The sequence below is a fragment of the Salvelinus alpinus genome, chromosome 2, assembly GCF_045679555.1.
Source record: "Salvelinus alpinus chromosome 2, SLU_Salpinus.1, whole genome shotgun sequence".
NCBI classification, from domain to species: domain Eukaryota; kingdom Metazoa; phylum Chordata; class Actinopteri; order Salmoniformes; family Salmonidae; genus Salvelinus; species Salvelinus alpinus.
Window position 1 is genome coordinate 119,840,800 of NC_092087.1, and position 18,860 is coordinate 119,859,659.

The window sequence follows — 18,860 nt, forward strand, 5'->3', positions numbered from 1 at the left end:
AATATGCAGGATTTTCCTCCGCTATACATATATTTGTGCTCCCTGTAAGTATATTGCACCATCGCTCTGTATGCTTGAAATAAAATTACTACAATCTTAGAAATAATACTTAGATTACAATATTGTGTTGTTGACCTTTGTTATAATTCGTATCAGTATGTAAGATATCTGGTGGCAACCCCAATCATGTAATGTAATCACACACACACACACACACACACACACACACACACACACACACACACACACACACACACACACACACACACACACACACACACACACACACACACACACACACACACACTCATGATAACATCTTACAGAACACATACTAACGTTTTCTCAGTTTGGTAACATTTATTTATTTGTCACAAAACTACATTGCTGATTTCTACTGTACACAGAGTGTATCTTGAAAAACTATTTCACTTATCTGTGATGCATGCTCTCTTTATTTTTTATCAATAATTTGCATGTAGTTTAATCTGTGATTAATAAAGGGTGTTAAGATACAGGAGGTTCCCTGGTGGCGTTACTTTTTGGGGTTGTGATCTACCCCGTCCTCATCCACCCAGATCTTTCCTGTTTCAGCTATCTTCACCTCTTTGTCGGCAGTGAGGATGTAGGACTTGGGCTGACCCTCAGCATACTCTGCCAGGAGGTTGTCCAGCCCATAAATTGGGCCTTCCTCTGCGCATGATTGAGTATTGTCATTTTCTACTTGGAAGCAAGTGACATAGAGGCTCTGAGGGAGGTTGGTCTTCTTAACGGTGCCGTCCAGGATGAGCATGGAGTCGCCCTTCTTGAGTTTACTCCCCTTGATGAGGTCACTGAGAGCCATCTCCTCCGACTTGTAGTAGAGACGCACTTTGCCGCCTGTAACGTTGGCAATGGTGATGCTGGGTACGACAGTTTTTTGGGGAGTTTTTGGTGGAGCTAAGAGAACAAGAGAGAGAGTCATTGGACAGTACTACAATAAATGTGGTCGTCAGTATTAGGAGTTTGCTGAAAACACTGCTATGAGCAACAATAAACCATTGTTTATAGACATGTATATAGACATGTAATTACTTTATGCTTTGAAATGTCTAATATCAATGTGTGTTATAATCCCATGTGGAATGGCCACATGGCATAACAATAAAATATGAATGTATTTATTTATTCATTCACATATAGATTCCCTCCTGTTGGATTGGGTTACATACCGGAATGACTGGTGGTGTTGGTCTGGTTGCCAATGGAAAAATTGCCTTTCAAATCGCCTGATATGTTTTGGCCTGATATGTTTTGGCCTGATGTGTGTTGACTGTTGTCAACACGGTTGTCGTCATGGCTATCGTCATGGCTGTCATTATGGCTGTCATTATGGCTGTCATTATGGCTGTCATTATGGCTGTCGGTATGTGAAGTAGCACAACCATGTGAATGTCCCCCTCCCATTGCTGCTACGATAGAGAGAGGAGAGAAAGAAAGGGGGAGAGAAAGAGGGTAATTAAGGCTTAAGTTGATTAAATTCAGTGGTGGAAAGAGTAACTAAGTGTCAAACTTGAGTAAAAGTAAAGAAACCTTAATAGAAAATGACTCAAGTAAAAGTCACCCAGTAAAATACTACTTGAGTAATGTCTAAAAGTATTTGGGTTTTAAACACACTTTTTTATTAAAAGTATAAATCATTTCAATTTCCTTATATTAAGTAAACCAAATGGCACTTTTTCTTATTTCCATTTACAGATAGCCACAGGCACACTACAACATTTACAAACAAAGCATATGTTTAGTGAGTCCACCAGATCAGAGGCAGTAGGATGACCAGGGATGTTCTCTTGACAAGTGCATGAATTGGACAATTTTCCTGTCCTGCTAAGCATTCAAAATGTAACAAGTACTTTTGGGTGTCAGTGAAAATGTATGGAGTAAAATATGCATTATTTTCTATAGAAATGTAGTCAAGTAAAAGTTGACAAAAAAGAGAAATAGTAGAGTACAGATACCCCAAAACCTCTTATGTAGTACTGTAAAGCATTTTTACTGAAGTACTTTACACCACTGACTAAATTAAATCATTTTCCTCATCCAAACTGTCCACATAAAGCACAGATCTCGATATGCAAAGTTTAACTGTGCAATTTATCATTATTAACCATTGCATTAAGTGGCATTGCATGTCTTCTGTGATGTCTTGGTTCCATCTGCTAATTTAACGTTTTTAAACGAGACAAGGGTTGGTGTCAATCAGAATTTATTTGAGAATGGTGAAGGTTCATGAAGTTGGCAGACCCAAAGTACTTACCACAAATGTCTAGTTTGCTAAATTCTCCATATTGTACTTTGCTCTCTGTTACTGTTTTTTTTTAAATATTGGCGTTAGGTGTTGTGTTCTTACTTCTATACAAACAGTAATAATGATACTTGAAACGGAGGTAATGTTAACTTTACTTTTTCGTTCAAACTTAAGTTCAAGTGCAGAACATGTGCAGGCAAAGTAGGCTACTCAATAAGTATCAATGTTCTAGGTTCCACTGTAACAACCAAGTAGTGCCTAGGATAAATGCTATATAACAGTATCACATTATATCATGCATAACATCTCCTCCCTTCCAGCTATGTTGTTTTCCATCAACATCAAAAGAGATATGCATGTAAGTTCAACAACTGTAACAATAACTGAAATAAGATACTATTCAAATATTCAAAGTAACAACACTTTTGTTTTATAATAAAATAAAACTAGTTTGAGAACCAGAGTCAGCAGTTGTGAGACTATGATTGCTGGTGGCTTCAACAGTTTCTTGAGGTTCAGTTTCATTACAGTGCCTATAAAAAGTATTCATGCCCCTCTGACGTTTTTCAATTTGTTTATGTGTTACAAACAGGAACAACATTTGATATATTAGGGGTTTTGACTGATCTACACAAAAATGTCAAAGTGATAAAAAAAGAATAAAATGTAAACATTTAAAAAACAAAATCTAAGACAAAATGTTAGATAAGTGTTCAACCCCTTTGTTATGGCAAGCTTAGTTCAGGGGAAAACATTGACTTCAAAATTCTAATAATAGGTTGCATTGACTCACTCTGTTTGAAATAATAGTGTTCAATATGATTTGTTAAACAACTACCCCATCTCTGTACTGTACCCCATACACACAACATATCTGTAAGGCCCCTTAGTCATCCTTGCTCAAGTATGTCACTATAGGAGTGTGAGCAATGGAGCAAGTGGAGCAGCTGCATCCCAACATTCGAAATATGGGTGCAAACGTATGTTTTTGCATCACCAGTTCCTTACCAGAAAAGGATCATGATCCCCAATGGGTAAGTTGTCATTTTCAGTGATTAGCAATGTTTTGAGCTAGTCTGTATTAAAAGAGATATGTACATTTTATATATTATATAATAATCTATATATATTTTTTACAACCCCTTCCTGTTGCCTCAAGATTAATGGTTTTGCCCACTTGGAGGTTTTGCTTCCCTCCGGTGCACGCTACCACAGCCACAAAGTCAAAATTGGTTATAATGTAAAAATTTCTTAAAACAAAAATTTGCTTTCACTTCCTAATTTAAGGTTAGGGTCAGGGTTAGGCATAAGGTTAGCAGTGTGGTTAAGGTTTGGGTTGAGATTTAAAATCAGATTTTAAGAAATTATAGAATGAGGCTGGGGTTTATGACTGTGGCTGTGCTAACTAGTGACTGAAATTAGAAAAAGTGTAGTCACCTGCTAATGTAAAACTATATATCTATATTTTGTTGTGCTATTACATTTGTGTCGTTGTTTCATGTCCAATGCACTCAGGGTGTTGTTACACATAATTTGTGTAAACATTTTACAATTGTAACAGTCCTGGCTGAGCCATATATGCTTTGCAGTTACAATGTAGACAAGCTGAGCTTGTAGACACTTATGCGCAAAATGAAAAAGCACAGGATATTGTACCTCAATAAAACAGCTCTGGTTTGCTTGGTAAGTAATATCGACCAAATAAGCAATTTCTACCCTCGTTGCATCAAAAAATCTCAAATGTATGCTGCTGAGACAAGTTTTAAACATCTTAATGGTGGCATTGTGACAGCGCTTCAAACTAAAAAAAAGTCCATGTCGGACATCAAAACTCGATCTATAATCAAAGATTACAATTGTTTTTCAAATACTGTAAAGTTATTTGGTGGAATGTGCTTTGAAAAAAATATACATTTTGTCTTGAAGACAACGTACATTTGCTTTAACTCTAGTGTTTCATAGACCTACATGTTCATTTGCGGGGCACAACAAAAAAGAAACCAAGCCAAGCATCACTTAGATCTTCTCCCTTTCCCCTCCGTGTTTCACCGTTCTACCACTACCACTCCCTCTACACATGCGTCCTGAGTACGCACACAAGCAAGCTAAGATTATGCCTCCAGAAATACATGCCTATAAAAACGTATCTAACTGATAGGATACACAAGCCACATCCCTTGCCAAATTAAGACAGTTTTATCACAACTATGCAGTTTTGGAATAATTTTGTTCTGTCACTTAGGCTACTTTGCGAACTACTAGTTCCATTTAGAATACTAGGGCTAGGATATAACCCCCATCAACATATACAGGTTCCACACTGGTCATTTGCAACAACATTAGTTTGGTAAAGGACATATTTTCATCGGAAACATTAAGCCCAGTCTACTTGTTGTTTTCATCAAACAGATGTTGTGGTCGTAAATCATCACCATGCAGTGTTCAATGGGAATTGTCCATTTAGAGAATTCCAATGAACAGGCAGATTAAACTAAATCGAACGTCTGTATATTGAAAAGACAGATTTTGGTTTGGAACACTGAAAAGTTGTTCAACTCTGCCAAATGAGCCTGTTTCAAATGATAACTATTTGAGAGTAACTGTTCCAGGCAGGAGACGCACATGTCTTCACACTGCCAACTTTTTATTTGGAAAAATATTCTATTATATTATGTTTTTTTGACTTGATATATTTCTGACCTGTGCAAGGAACAAAGGACTATAAAATCCTGGTGTGTCACGTCATTCATAATTGAAATGCCCACTCTGATATTTTCAGCCATTTTGATCATTTAAATGAATAGGCTACTCATTAATTCATGAAGAATATAACTTATAGATGCATACATGGGTCTTCCACTCAGTGTTGAAAAGCAACCTAACATAGGCAATAACATCATTACACTAAAACATATATTTGTAGACATTTTATTAAGAAACGTAGTATCCAAAAATAAGACAAATCTAACAAATGATCAAATGAACAAAAGAAGGCTATGCCATTGCAGTGGAGGCTGCTCTAGATACTGAGATCATAATATTTGGTATCATATTGATACAAGACTGACAGTATCCCCCATTTCTGAGTATCTTGCTGAGGGGAGAACGCTTATAAAAGTGGCGGGAACGGCACAAATGGAATGGCATCAAACACCTGGAAATCATGTATTAGATGTATTTGATGCCATTCCACTGATTCCGCTTCAGTCGTTACCACCAGCCCGTTCTTCCCAATTAAGGTGCCACCAACCTACTGTGCGTTGTACAGCCCTAGGCTTCTACAGTTAAGCGCATGCTGAGGTTACTGCCTTTTTGAAGATTGTGTTCCATGATATAATATATAATGTAATATGTTAAGATTATGGTTTCAAATGGCACTTTTTATTGACTGAATATATATGGGTCAATTTAGCAATTAGGATTTGTTATCTGTAATGGTTATAATAAATGAGGCATTGTTTTTGCGAACTGTTGGCATATAGGCCTAGATAAATTTGCACATATTGTTTTATGTCCTTGTGTTCTAAAAATATATATATTTTTCATTTAAGGACTGGAGTTCAATTTCATTTATTGTCTCAGAACCTAAGAACAAATAGTTGTGTTCTGTTCATAAAATATGGATTCCTCCTGGGAAGAAACTTTGTAGAATTACACAATTTTTTAAAATTCACTTTCAGACAAAGTCAGGCGCCCATGTATGTCACCATAAGGCTGATCTTGTTCCCACACATCTCTCTGTAGCAATTAAGCCTGGGGTCATTACCATGAGGACAATAGTGATTTTAAAACCTTAACCTAAAGCATGTATTTTAAATGATGTATTTACCTGTGTGTGTGTGTGTTCTTCCTCGGTGTGGAGGCGCGCTTGAAGGTTGTAGTAATCAGGTGTTCTAGTGCAGAGTGGAGAGACGGCTCTGCTTTTATAGGGTAACGCTGACAGAGAGAGGGAGGGTGGGAAGTTCTCAGCCCAATCCATTCCAGGTAAATGTTATTATTCCAGAGAACTGAAGAGGATGACTCAGTTCCAGAGAAGCTAGGTGGGTGTCACAAGATCAATATATTTGTCAAGCGCTAAAACGTATTATATCTCAAAGGGCCATATCTTTAACTACCCCCTTACAGGTAAATCACTGACTATCAAGGGAGTTTGATAACCTAAAATAATAAGACGATCAGCCTGAGAATGCAAAAAATAGCATCCATGTGAGAGTCTCTGAGTTGCTATCTATGTGCAGCAGTTCTCTTGCTCATTAAAACTGATCTCAGGTCAGCTGGTAGCAGGGTCGTAGAATGAAAGTATGTGCAGTGGTTCTTCTGTTTGCGTTGGAAGCCGAAGAGGCAGCGGGGTCAGTGGTAGGGTTGGTTGCCACTGTGCTGATGGCTGCAAGTGATGAGGTTGGAGCTCTGGCTGAAGGCTTTGCCACACACCTGGCACACATTGGGCTTGTCACCTGGCATAGGAAAGCAGAGGTAAAGTTCACTATTTTATAAGTGTTAAAGGGGCAGTGCGGTTGTTAGGGTGCTAAATATCCATATTGACGATGGCCGTATTTTCCACATGTATGTACAATAAGCCCACTCTCTGTCTCTCCCACTCTGTCTTTCCCGCTCTGATCTGTCCCCACCCCATTCTGTTGTCTACCAAGCCGTCATATCGGTTTAGTCCACCAGGGACCATTCATTGCATTGTGTTAGTAACCAATAGCCAACTATTTGTGTGTTTATGTAATTCTGTGTGATTAGTTAGTTAGTTAGTAAATAAATAATTAAGCCAATTTGTATATCGCTGATTCATCATTTATGCTAGGGTTCGTGCAGATATCTAAGGATTTTGCGACATTCAGAATGAGACTGATAGAAGGTAAACAATTAATTAATGACTGAAATGTAAGAGATATTTATATCTTTAAGAGTTCATTCGGAAAACGGTAACCCGTTAAATAAACTTTTCCGTGGTGTCCTGAGATTGCAAATGAGTTAATTGTTACAGGATTAATGTAATCATTGTAATAACTAAACATAGGTAATAGATTTGATAAAACAATCATCATCACATTAATGATAGCCAAGAAATGACATGTGATGTTAGCAAGTTATTGATTTCTAAACCTACATACACACTATATATACAAAACTATGTGGACACCCCTTCCAATTAGTGGATTTAGCTATTTCAGCCACACCCGTTGCTGACAGGTGTATAAAATCGAGCACAGCTCCATGCAATCTCCATAGACAAACATGGGCAGTAGAATGACCTTACTGAAGAGCTCAGTGACTTTCAACGTGGCACCATCGTAGGATGCCACTTTTACAACAAGTCAGTTTGTCCAATTTCTGCCCCTGCCCCGATCAACTAAGTCAAATCAAACTTTATTTGTCACATATGCCTAATAGAACAAGTGTAGACCTTACCGTGAAATTCTTACTTACAAGCCCTTTTAACCAACAGTGCAGTTCAAGAAGAGTTAAGAAAATATTTACCAAATAAACTAAATGATACGGAGGCATGTTTTTTTTGGATTCCAACCAAATGTAAATCAAAACTAAAGTTGAACTGACATCTTTTCCCAGTAGGTAGTAATAGCTATTGATAGTGATGCACAAGCTAGGCCTATTTGAAACATTGGCATCTACTGACAGCATTTACCTGCCAGATTCAGAAGCTCGAAAACCCCATTAGACTTTGTCTAAAGTTTAGAGGAAAAAAACTAAATCGAAACATATTTTTGTTTTTCAGTCAAAGACAATCGTTTCAATATTGGTTACATTTTATTTTTCAGTTTACTAAATTGTTTTCAAATTTGAATTTGAATTTTAGTTTCAATTTTCCTTTACTATAATAACCTTGGAATGGTATGGCCTTATGGAAAATGAATAACACATTTTGACTGTGACCTTGACAAAGACCAGATCTCTATTCCCATAGAGTACATGTTGACTCTCGTGTATGAATGATGTCTAATGTCATCCGTTAAGGTAAATGTTATTATTCCAGAGAACTGAAGAGGATGACTCAGTTCCAGAGAAGCTAGGTGGGTGTCACAATATCAATATATTTGTCAAGCGCTAAAACGTATTATATCTCAAAGGGCTATATCTTTAACTACCCCCTTACAGGTAAATCACTGACTATCAAGGGAGTTTGATAACCTAAAATAATAAGAAAGAATTGAGATAAGATAAGCTTTGTTGTCAACTGAAATTTGCTCTTAGTAATTAAAAGAATTGCTAGCACAGACTGGAATATGTTCTGGGATTCATCAAATGGCATTGAGGAGTATACCACCTCAGTCATCTTTACATTTACATTTAAGTCATTTAGCAGACGCTCTTATCCAGAGCGACTTACAAATTGGTGCATTCACCTAATGACATCCAGTGGAACAGCCACTTTACAATAGTGCATCTAAATCTTTTAAGGGGGGGGGGGGGGGGGGCAGAAGCATTGCTTTATCCTAGGTATTCCTTGAAGAGGTGGGGTTTCAGGTGTCTCCGGAAGGTGGTGATTGACTCCGCTGTCCTGGCGTCGTGAGGGAGTTTGTTCCACCATTGGGGTGCCAGAGCAGCGAACAGTTTTGACTGGGCTGAGCGGGAACTGTACTTCCTCAGTGGTAGGGAGGCGAGCAGGCCAGAGGTGGATGAACGCAGAGCCCTTGTTTGGGTGTAGGGCCTGATCAGAGCCTGAAGGTACTGAGGTGCCGTTCCCCTCACAGCTCCGTAGGCAAGCACCATGGTCTTGTAGCGGATGCGAGCTTCAACTGGAAGCCAGTGGAGAGAGCGGAGGAGCGGGGTGACGTGAGAGAACTTGGGAAGGTTGAACACCAGACGGGCTGCGGCGTTCTGGATGAGTTGTAGGGGTTTGATGGCACAGGCAGGGAGCCCAGCCAACAGCGAGTTGCAGTAATCCAGACGGGAGATGACAAGTGCCTGGATTAGGACCTGCGCCGCTTCCTGTGTGAGGCAGGGTCGTACTCTGCGGATGTTGTAGAGCATGAACCTACAGGAACGGGCCACCGCCTTGATGTTAGTTGAGAACGACAGGGTGTTGTCCAGGATCACGCCAAGGTTCTTAGCGCTCTGGGAGGAGGACACAATGGAGTTGTCAACCGTGATGGCGAGATCATGGAACGGGCAGTCCTTCCCCGGGAGGAAGAGCAGCTCCGTCTTGCCGAGGTTCAGCTTGAGGTGGTGATCCGTCATCCACACTGATATGTCTGCCAGACATGCAGAGATGCGATTCGCCACCTGGTCATCAGAAGGGGGAAAGGAGAAGATTAATTGTGTGTCGTCTGCATAGCAGTGATAGGAGAGACCATGTGAGGTTATGACAGAGCCAAGTGACTTGGTGTATAGCGAGAATAGGAGAGGGCCTAGAACAGAGCCCTGGGGGACACCAGTGGTGAGAGCGCGTGGTGAGGAGACAGATTCTCGCCACGCCACCTGGTAGGAGCGACCTGTCAGGTAGGACGCAATCCAAGCGTGGGCCGCGCCGGAGATGCCCAACTCGGAGAGGGTGGAGAGGAGGATCTGATGGTTCACAGTATCGAAGGCAGCCGATAGGTCTAGAAGGATGAGAGCAGAGGAGAGAGAGTTAGCTTTAGCAGTGCGGAGCGCCTCCGTGATACAGAGAAGAGCAGTCTCAGTTGAGTGACTAGTCTTGAAACCTGACTGATTTGGATCAAGAAGGTCATTCTGAGAGAGATAGCAGGAGAGCTGGCCAAGGACGGCACGTTCAAGAGTTTTGGAGAGAAAAGAAAGAAGGGATACTGGTCTGTAGTTGTTGACATCGGAGGGATCGAGTGTAGGTTTTTTCAGAAGGGGTGCAACTCTCGCTCTCTTGAAGACGGAAGGGACGTAGCCAGCGGTCAAGGATGAGTTGATGAGCGAGGTGAGGTAAGGGAGAAGGTCTCCGGAAATGGTCTGGAGAAGAGAGGAGGGGATAGGGTCAAGCGGGCAGGTTGTTGGGCGGCCGGCCGTCACAAGACGCGAGATTTCATCTGGAGAGAGAGGGGAGAAAGAGGTCAAAGCACAGGGTAGGGCAGTGTGAGCAGAACCAGCGGTGTCGTTTGACTTAGCAAACGAGGATCGGATGTCGTCGACCTTCTTTTCAAAATGGTTGACGAAGTCGTCTGCAGAGAGGGAGGAGGGGGGAGGGGGAGGAGGATTCAGGAGGGAGGAGAAGGTGGCAAAGAGCTTCCTAGGGTTAGAGGCAGATGCTTGGAATTTAGAGTGGTAGAAAGTGGCTTTAGCAGCAGAGACAGAAGAGGAAAATGTAGAGAGGAGGGAGTGAAAGGATGCCAGGTCCGCAGGGAGGCGAGTTTTCCTCCATTTCCGCTCGGCTGCCCGGAGCCCTGTTCTGTGAGCTCGCAATGAGTCGTCGAGCCACGGAGCGGGAGGGGAGGACCGAGCCGGCCTGGAGGATAGGGGACATAGAGAGTCAAAGGATGCAGAAAGGGAGGAGAGGAGGGTTGAGGAGGCAGAATCAGGAGATAGGTTGGAGAAGGTTTGGGCAGAGGGAAGAGATGATAGGATGGAAGAGGAGAGAGTAGCGGGGGAGAGAGAGCGAAGGTTGGGACGGCGCGATACCATCCGAGTAGGGGCAGTGTGGGAAGTGTTGGATGAGAGCGAGAGGGAAAAGGATACAAGGTAGTGGTCGGAGACTTGGAGGGGAGTTGCAATGAGGTTAGTGGAAGAACAGCATCTAGTAAAGATGAGGTCAAGCGTATTGCCTGCCTTGTGAGTAGGGGGGGAAGGTGAGAGGGTGAGGTCAAAAGAGGAGAGGAGTGGAAAGAAGGAGGCAGAGAGGAATGAGTCAAAGGTAGACATGGGGAGGTTAAAGTCACCCAGAACTGTGAGAGGTGAGCCGTCCTCAGGAAAGGAGCTTATCAAGGCATCAAGCTCATTGATGAACTCTCCAAGGGAACCTGGAGGGCGATAAATGATAAGGATGTTAAGCTTGAAAGGGCTGGTAACTGTGACAGCATGGAATTCAAAGGAGGCGATAGACAGATGGGTAAGGGGAGAAAGAGAGAATGACCACTTGGGAGAGATGAGGATCCCGGTGCCACCACCCCGCTGACCAGAAGCTCTCGGGGTGTGCGAGAACACGTGGGCAGACGAAGAGAGAGCAGTAGGAGTAGCAGTGTTATCTGTGGTGAGCCATGTTTCCGTCAGTGCCAAGAAGTCGAGGGACTGGAGGGACGCATAGGCTGAGATGAGCTCTGCCTTGTTGGCCGCGGATCGGCAGTTCCAGAGGCTACCGGAGACCTGGAACTCCACGTGGGTCGTGCGGGCTGGGACCACCAGGTTAGGGTGGGCGCGGCCACGGGGTGTGAAGCGTTTGTATGGTCTGTGCAGAGAGGAGAGAACAGGGATAGACAGACACATAGTTGACAGGCTACAGAAGAGGCTACGCTAAAGCAAAGGAGATTAGAATGACAAGTGGGCTACACGACTCGAATGTTCAGAAAGTTAAGCTTACGTTGCAAAAAATAAATAAATAAAATAAAAGATCTAATTGACTAAAATGATATAGTACTGCTGGCTGGTGAAGTAGCCTGGCTAGCAGTGGCTGCGTTGTTGAAAGTGAAGCTGGCTAGGTGACCTCGACAATTTCTCTAAATTTCTCTAAACTACACAATTATCATGGATACAAGGACAGCAAAGACAACTAGCTAACACTACGCTAATCAAGTCGTTCCGTTGTAATGTAAGTTTCTACAGTGCTGCTATTCGGTAGAAGTTGGCTAGCTAGCAGTGTTAGCTAGCAGTGTTGGCTAGGTAGGAGGACGGCAGCGCGGCAGGCGAAAATAGCTGGCTAGCTAACCGATAATTACTCAAAGCTACACAATTATCTTAGATACAAAGATAGCAAAGAAAACTATGTAGCTAGCTAACACTACACAAATCAAGTCGTTCCGTTGTAATGTAATCGTTTCTACAGTGCTGCTAATCGGTGGCTAGCTGGCTAGCTAGCAGGGTTGACTACGTTACGTTACGTTAGGACGAGAATACCTGGCTAGCGAACCTCAGCGAACCTCGATAACTACACAATTATCCTTGATACAAAGACGGCTACGTAGCCAGCTAAGTAGCTAGCTAAGATCAAACAAATCAAAGATAGCAAAGACAACTGTGTAGCCAGCCAACACTACACTAATCAAGTCGTTCCGTTGTAATGCACTCGTTTCTACAATGCTGCTATTCGGTGGCAAGCTGGCTAGCTAGCAGTGTTGGCTACGTTGCGTTACGTTAGGACGAAAATAGCTGGCTAGCGAACCTCAATAACTACACAATTATGTTTGATACAAAGACGGCTATGTAGCTAGCTAAGATCAAACAAATCAAACCGTTGTACTGTAATGAAAATGAAAATCAGACCATTGTACTATAATGAAATGTAATGAAAAGTTATACTACTATTGGGTAGACGGTGGACGTTTGCTAGCTGGCTAGCTGCTGGGCAGATAGCAGTGTGGACTACGATAGACGACGAAATACGATAATTACGCAATTATCTTTGATACACAGACGGCTATGTAGCTAGCTAAGAAGAAATTGCTAAGGTTGGACAAATTAAACCGTTGTACTATAATGAAATGTAATGAAAAGTTATACTACCTGCAGAGCGAATGCAAATGCGACCGCATCTGCTTCATCAATAAGTGCATTGATGACGTCGTCCCCACAGTGACCGTACGTACATATCCCAACCAGAAGCCATGGATTACAGGCAACATCCGCATTGAGCTAAAGGCTAGAGCTGCCGCTTTCAAGGAGTGGCAGACTAATCCGGACGCTTATAAGAAATCCCGCTATGCCCACAGACGAACCATCAAACAAGCAAAGCGTCAATACAGGATTTAGATTGAATCCTACTACACCGGCTCTGATGCTCATTGGATGTGGCAGGGCTTGAAAACTATTACGGACTACAAAGGGAAACCCTGTCTCGAGCTGCCCAGTGACGTGAGCCTACCAGATGAGCTAAATGCCTTTTATACTCGCTTCGAGGCAAGTAACACTGAAGCATGCACGAGAGCACCAGCTGTTCTGGATGACTGTGTGATAACGCTCTCGGTAGCCGATGTGAACAAAACCTTTAAACAGGTCAACATTCACAAAGCCGCTGGGCCAGACAGATTACCAGGATGTGTACTCAAAGCATGCGTGGACCAACTGTCAAGTGTCTTCACTGACATTTTCAATCTATCCCTGACCAAGTCTGTAATACCTACATGTTTCAAGCAGACCACCATAGTCCCTGTGCCCATGGAAGAGAAGGTAACCTGCCTAAATGATTACCGCCCGTGGCACTCACGTCAGCAGCCATGAAGTGCTTTGAAAGGCTGGTCATGGCTCACATCAACAGCATCCTCCTGGAAACCCTAGACCCACTCCAATTTGCATACCGCCCTAACAGATCCACAGATGACGCAATCTCAATCTCAATCACACTCCACACTGCCCTTTCTCACCTGGACAAAAGAAACACCTATGTGAAAATGCTGTTCATCGACTACAGCTCAGCGTTCAACATCATAGTGCCCACGAAGCTCATCACTAAGCTAAGGACCCTGGGACTAAACACCTCCCTCTGCAACTGGATCCTGGACTTCCTGATGGGCCACCCCCAGGTGGTAAGAGTAGGCAACAACACATCTGCCACGCTGATCCTTAACACTGGGGCCCCTCAGGGGTGTGTACTTAGTCCCCTCCTGTACTCCCTGTTCACCCACGACTGCGTGGCCAAACACGACTCCAACACCATCATTAAGTTTGCTGACGACACAACAGTGGTAGGCCTGATCACCGACAACGACTAGGCGGCCTATAGGGAGGAGGTCAGAGAACTGGCAGTGTGGTGCCAGGACAACAACCTCTCCCTCAATGTGAGCAAGACAAAGGAGCTGATCGTGGACTACAGGAAAAGGCGGGCCGAACAGGCCCCCATTAACATCGACAGGGCTGTAGTGGAGCGGGTCGAGAGTTTCAAGTTCCTTGGTGTCCACATCACCAACGAACTATCATGGTCCAAATATACCAAGACAGTTGTGAAGAGGGCATGGCAAAACCTTTTCCCCCTTAGGAGACTGAAAAGATTTGGCATGGGTCCCCAGATCCTCAAAAGGTTCTACAGCTGCACAATCGATGGCATCCTGACCGGTTGCATCACCGCTTGGTATGGCAACTGCTCGGCATCTGACCGTAAGGCGCTACAGAGGGTAGTGCGAACGGCCCAGTACATCACTGGGGCCAAGCTTCCTGCCATCCAGGACCTATATAATAGGCGGTGTCAGAGGAAAGCCCATAAAATTGTCAGAGACTCCAGTCACCCAAGTTATAGACTGTTTTCTCTGCTACAGCACGGCAAGCGGTACCGGAGCGCCAAGTTTAGGACCAAAAGGCTCCTCAACAGCTTCCACCCCCAAGCCATTAGACTGCTGAACAATTCATAAAAATGTACATTGAACCCCCACCCCCCTTGTGCACTGCTACTCGCTACTTGTTTGTTACCTGTGCATAGTCACTTCAACCCCACCTACATGTACAGATTACCTCAATTAGCCTGTACCCCTGCACACTGACTCGATACCGGAGCCCCCTGTATATAGCCTCGCTATTGTTATTATTATTGTGTTACTTTTTATTATTACTTTTTATTTTAGTCTACTTGGTAAATATTTTCTTCTTCTTGAACTGCACTGTTGGTTAAGGGCTTGTATTAAGGGTTTGTAAGTAAGCATTTCATGGTGAAGTCTACACTTGTTGTATTCGGCGCATGTGGCAAATAAAGTTTGATTTGATATGAATTTCATACAAGCACATTTGTTTCCACATTTCCTCCCCTCCTCTCCTCGGTTACTTTTGACCTTTTTCAAAAGGAGGCGAGGAGAGGACGGAGGAGTTGTGCAATCAAATTGAGACTCTCTCATTTACATGCACATTGTCTATAATAGTAATTTAGCAGAAGCTGTTATCCAGAGGAACAATAACTTTCTCTCAGACATGTTTGTGGGTCACAGTTTCAGTGTACCCACAGGAGTGAAGCAGGATGTTCCACTTATTCTAAATCTATGGGTGCCCCCCTTCCTCCCCCAGGCTTTCCCGGTACCAGCAGTTCAAGCACTTCCAGACACGGATCCTGGTGGCCACCAACCTGTTTGGCCGAGGAATGGATATTGAGCGCGTCAACATTGTCTTCAACAACGACATACCCGAGGATTCCGACACCTACCTGCATAGTGGCCTGTGCAGGCAGGTTTGGGACGAAAGATCTGTCCGTGACCTTTGTGTACGGCGAGACCGACGCCAAGACCCTGAACGATATGCAGGACCGCTTCAAGGTCAACGTGGCAGAGCTCCCAGAGGAGTTTGACATCGCCACCTACAGTAAGCTATATCCAACAAACTAGTCTAGCACTCATTGAGTTCATGTAATTCCACAGTACTATTTCATGGTTCGTGTCCGAAATGTCACCCTATTCCCTAAGTAGGGCACTACTTTTGACCAGAAGAAGTAGTGCACTATATAAGAAATTGGAGGCCCTTTCAGACACAGCCATGTTTTTACTTTTTATTTATTCATTTTGGTTTTGGAATATCCTTCATTATTATAGTGCTGCTTGCAATGCTAGTGCTGCTTGCAATTGTACCTTGAAACGAAATGTTGATGAGCACTTTAGAGCATTGGATTATTACCTAGTCATTCCAAGTACGTGGTCTGTACAGCTGTAATGGTCTGTACAGCTGTAATGGTCTGTACAGCTGTAATGGTCTGTACAGCTGTAATGGTCTGTACAGCTGTAATGGTCTGTACAGCTGTAATGCTGCAGGCATCCAATTATTTAATGAGGTTATTTTTTGTACCCAGCATCTGGAAGTCATTTTATGTGGATACACTAAGTTTGATGGTGTAAACTAACCTCTCCCTCGTCTTTCACCTTTTCTCGTTTCAGTTGAACACTCCAGATGAAAATCGCACCCTGACCAGTGAAGACTACGTGTGGTGCCCATCTGTCCCTGTGTCTTTCAGAGAGGGAGAATAAAAAAACGAATCTGACCGTTTTTTATGTAAATGTCTCTCCCTGATCTCCCAGTTCATTATGCCTCACCTTTTATTTTATTTGATCCTATCCTCCCGGGGTTGCAGTTGTACTTTTCTTTTCCTTGTTAATCATAGCTGTTTCTATTTTTTGGTTAATTAAATAATTGAAATTAAAACGTTTTCTACAATTATGTCACTGTTTATTTTTGTTTTTCCTTACCAATAGGAAATTCTGTACATTTTCTGAAATGTCAGGAAATCCCAGTGATTCTCTGCTTATTTTTTTTTTTACCATACTTACTAATTAGAGAAGTTGGAGATTGGCTTTTCACATTGCAGCATATCACTGAACATGAAAGATCAATGTTGAATTCAAACGTCAGCAGACAAACCTAGATTAACGCTATAGAATATATCAGATTAAATTTTGCCTGTCACAAGTAGAGGGCACTATGATCATAGATTTCAGATGTCTTCCACTATAAAAAAAAAATATATATATATATACACTGAACAAAAATATAAATGCAATATGTAAAGTGTTGGTCCCAGGTTTCATGAGCTGAAATAAAAGATCCCAGAAATGTTCCATTCGCACAAAAATATTATTTCTCTCAAATTTTGGGCAGAAATTTGTTTACATCCTTGTTAGTGAGCATTTCAACTTTGCCACGATAATCCATCCACCTGACAGGTGTGGCATATCAAGAAGCTGGTTAAACAGCATAATCATTTCACAGGTGCACCTTGTGCTGGGGACAATTAAAGGCCACTCTAAAATGTGCAGTGTCACATCACAATGACACAGATGTCTCAAGTTGAGGGAGCGTGCAATTGGCATACTGACTGCAGGAATGTCAACCAGTGCTGTTGCCAGATAATCTCTACCATAAGCCACCTCCAACGTTGTTTTAGAGAATTTGGCAGTCCCTCCAACCGGCCTCAAAACCGCAGACCACGTGTAACCATGACAGCCCAGGACCTCCACATCCGGCTTCTTCACCTGCAGGATCGTCTGAGACCAGCCACCTGGACAGCTGATGAAACTGTGAGTTTGCACAACTGAAGAATTTTTGCACAAATTGTAAAATTAAACATCTCAGGGAAGCTCATCTGCGTGCTCGTGTGGGCGATCGGTTTGCTGATGTCAATCCTGTGAATAGAGTGCCCCATGATGGTGGTAGGGTTATGGTATTAGCAGGCATAAGCTACAGACAACGAACACAATTGCATTTTATCGTGGCGTCCATCCGCCGCCATCACCTCATGTTTCAGCATGATAATGCACAGCCCCATGTTGCAAGGATCTGTACATAATTATTGGAAGTTGAAAATGTCCAAGTTCTTTCATGGCCTGCATACTCACCAGACATGTCACACATTGAGCATGTTTGGGATGCTCTGGATCGATGTGTACGGCAGCGGGTTCCAGTTTCGCCATTATGCAGCAACAGCCATTGAAGAGGAGTGGGACACCATTCCAAAGGCCACAATCAAAAGCCTGATCAACTCTATGCAAAGGAGATGTGTTGTACTGCATGAGGCAAATGGTGGTCACACCAGATACTGAAAGTTTTTTTTATCCACGCCCCTACCTTTTAAAAAAAAAGCTATATCTGACCAACAGATGCATATCTGTATTCCAAATCTGATGAAATCAATAGATTAGGGCCTAATTTATTTATTTCAATTGACTGATTTCCTTAAATGAACTGTTACTCAGTAAAGTATTTGAATTTGTTGCTGCTGCATAGTATATCTTTTGTTCAGTATTATTCCACCTTTCCTAATGATCACCAATTAGTCTATCTATAACACGAGAATCTATATCCACTAAATATGTGAAGGATATTTTTTCCTTTTAAGTAGGTTGAGTATTGGCAAAGTGGGACACTGAAAATGTACTTTCTGGAAAACCTTACAGAATCATCCCATTGTCTTAACCCCCAGCATGATACTATTCTAGATAGCTTAAGAACTCTACTACAAGGATTGTGTTATTTGGGATATGTAAGGCATTCAGTGAATTCTCCTTTATCACACCGTCATAAACGTGTGATTACAGAAACGGAGAGATTCTTTGCAATTGCTTTTCCATCTTATGGTATTTCTAAAATAGTTATTAATATGGCTAACCCTTTGGAACTCGTATCTAATAGTATAGTTGAGTTAATTACAGCTGAGATGGTTGCCATTCAGACTGTGGCGATGCAAAATAGTTTGACACTTTATTATCTTCTGTCAGCTCAATGGGGTACATGTGCTGTTATTGGTGCTGAATGCTGTAGTTACATTCCTGATAATTCTGAGGAAATAACTGACCTAATCCAAAAGATCAGGACTGAGGGCGCTAAATATTATGATTCCAATCCAGATGATTTAGGCTTAGTCATGTGGTTGTCTTCAACATTCGGTACATGGGGAAGTTTTTTTGGTGAGCATGATACTTCCAATAGTGGGAGTTGTGGTTATTTTTCTTATCCTCATTCAGGTTATCAAGTGTGCTATTGCCCGATGTTT

The 18,860-nt window shown here is 42.4% G+C and overlaps 1 protein-coding gene across 1 annotated transcript; it reads right to left on the reverse strand.

Moving 5' to 3' along the window:
• Positions 1 to 453: 453 nt before the first annotated feature.
• Positions 454 to 6,182, reverse strand: LOC139568503 (uncharacterized). Its single transcript, XM_071390371.1, has 3 exons — positions 6,117 to 6,182; positions 1,212 to 1,451; positions 454 to 939 (listed from the first exon to the last, which is right to left on the reverse strand). Exons 2-3 carry the CDS (start codon positions 1,444 to 1,446, stop codon positions 536 to 538), a joined length of 639 nt encoding a protein of 212 aa, XP_071246472.1. The 5' UTR covers positions 1,447 to 1,451; positions 6,117 to 6,182; the 3' UTR covers positions 454 to 535.
• Positions 6,183 to 18,860: the final 12,678 nt, after the last annotated feature.

Coding starts and splice junctions, on each gene's coding strand:
- LOC139568503 (XM_071390371.1), bottom strand. CDS start 1,446: ATGGGAGGGGGACATTCACATGGTTGTGCTACTTCACATACCGACAGC. Junction 940..1,211: donor CAACACCACCAGTCATTCCG/GTATGTAACCCA, acceptor TTGTTCTCTTAG/CTCCACCAAAAACTCCCCAA.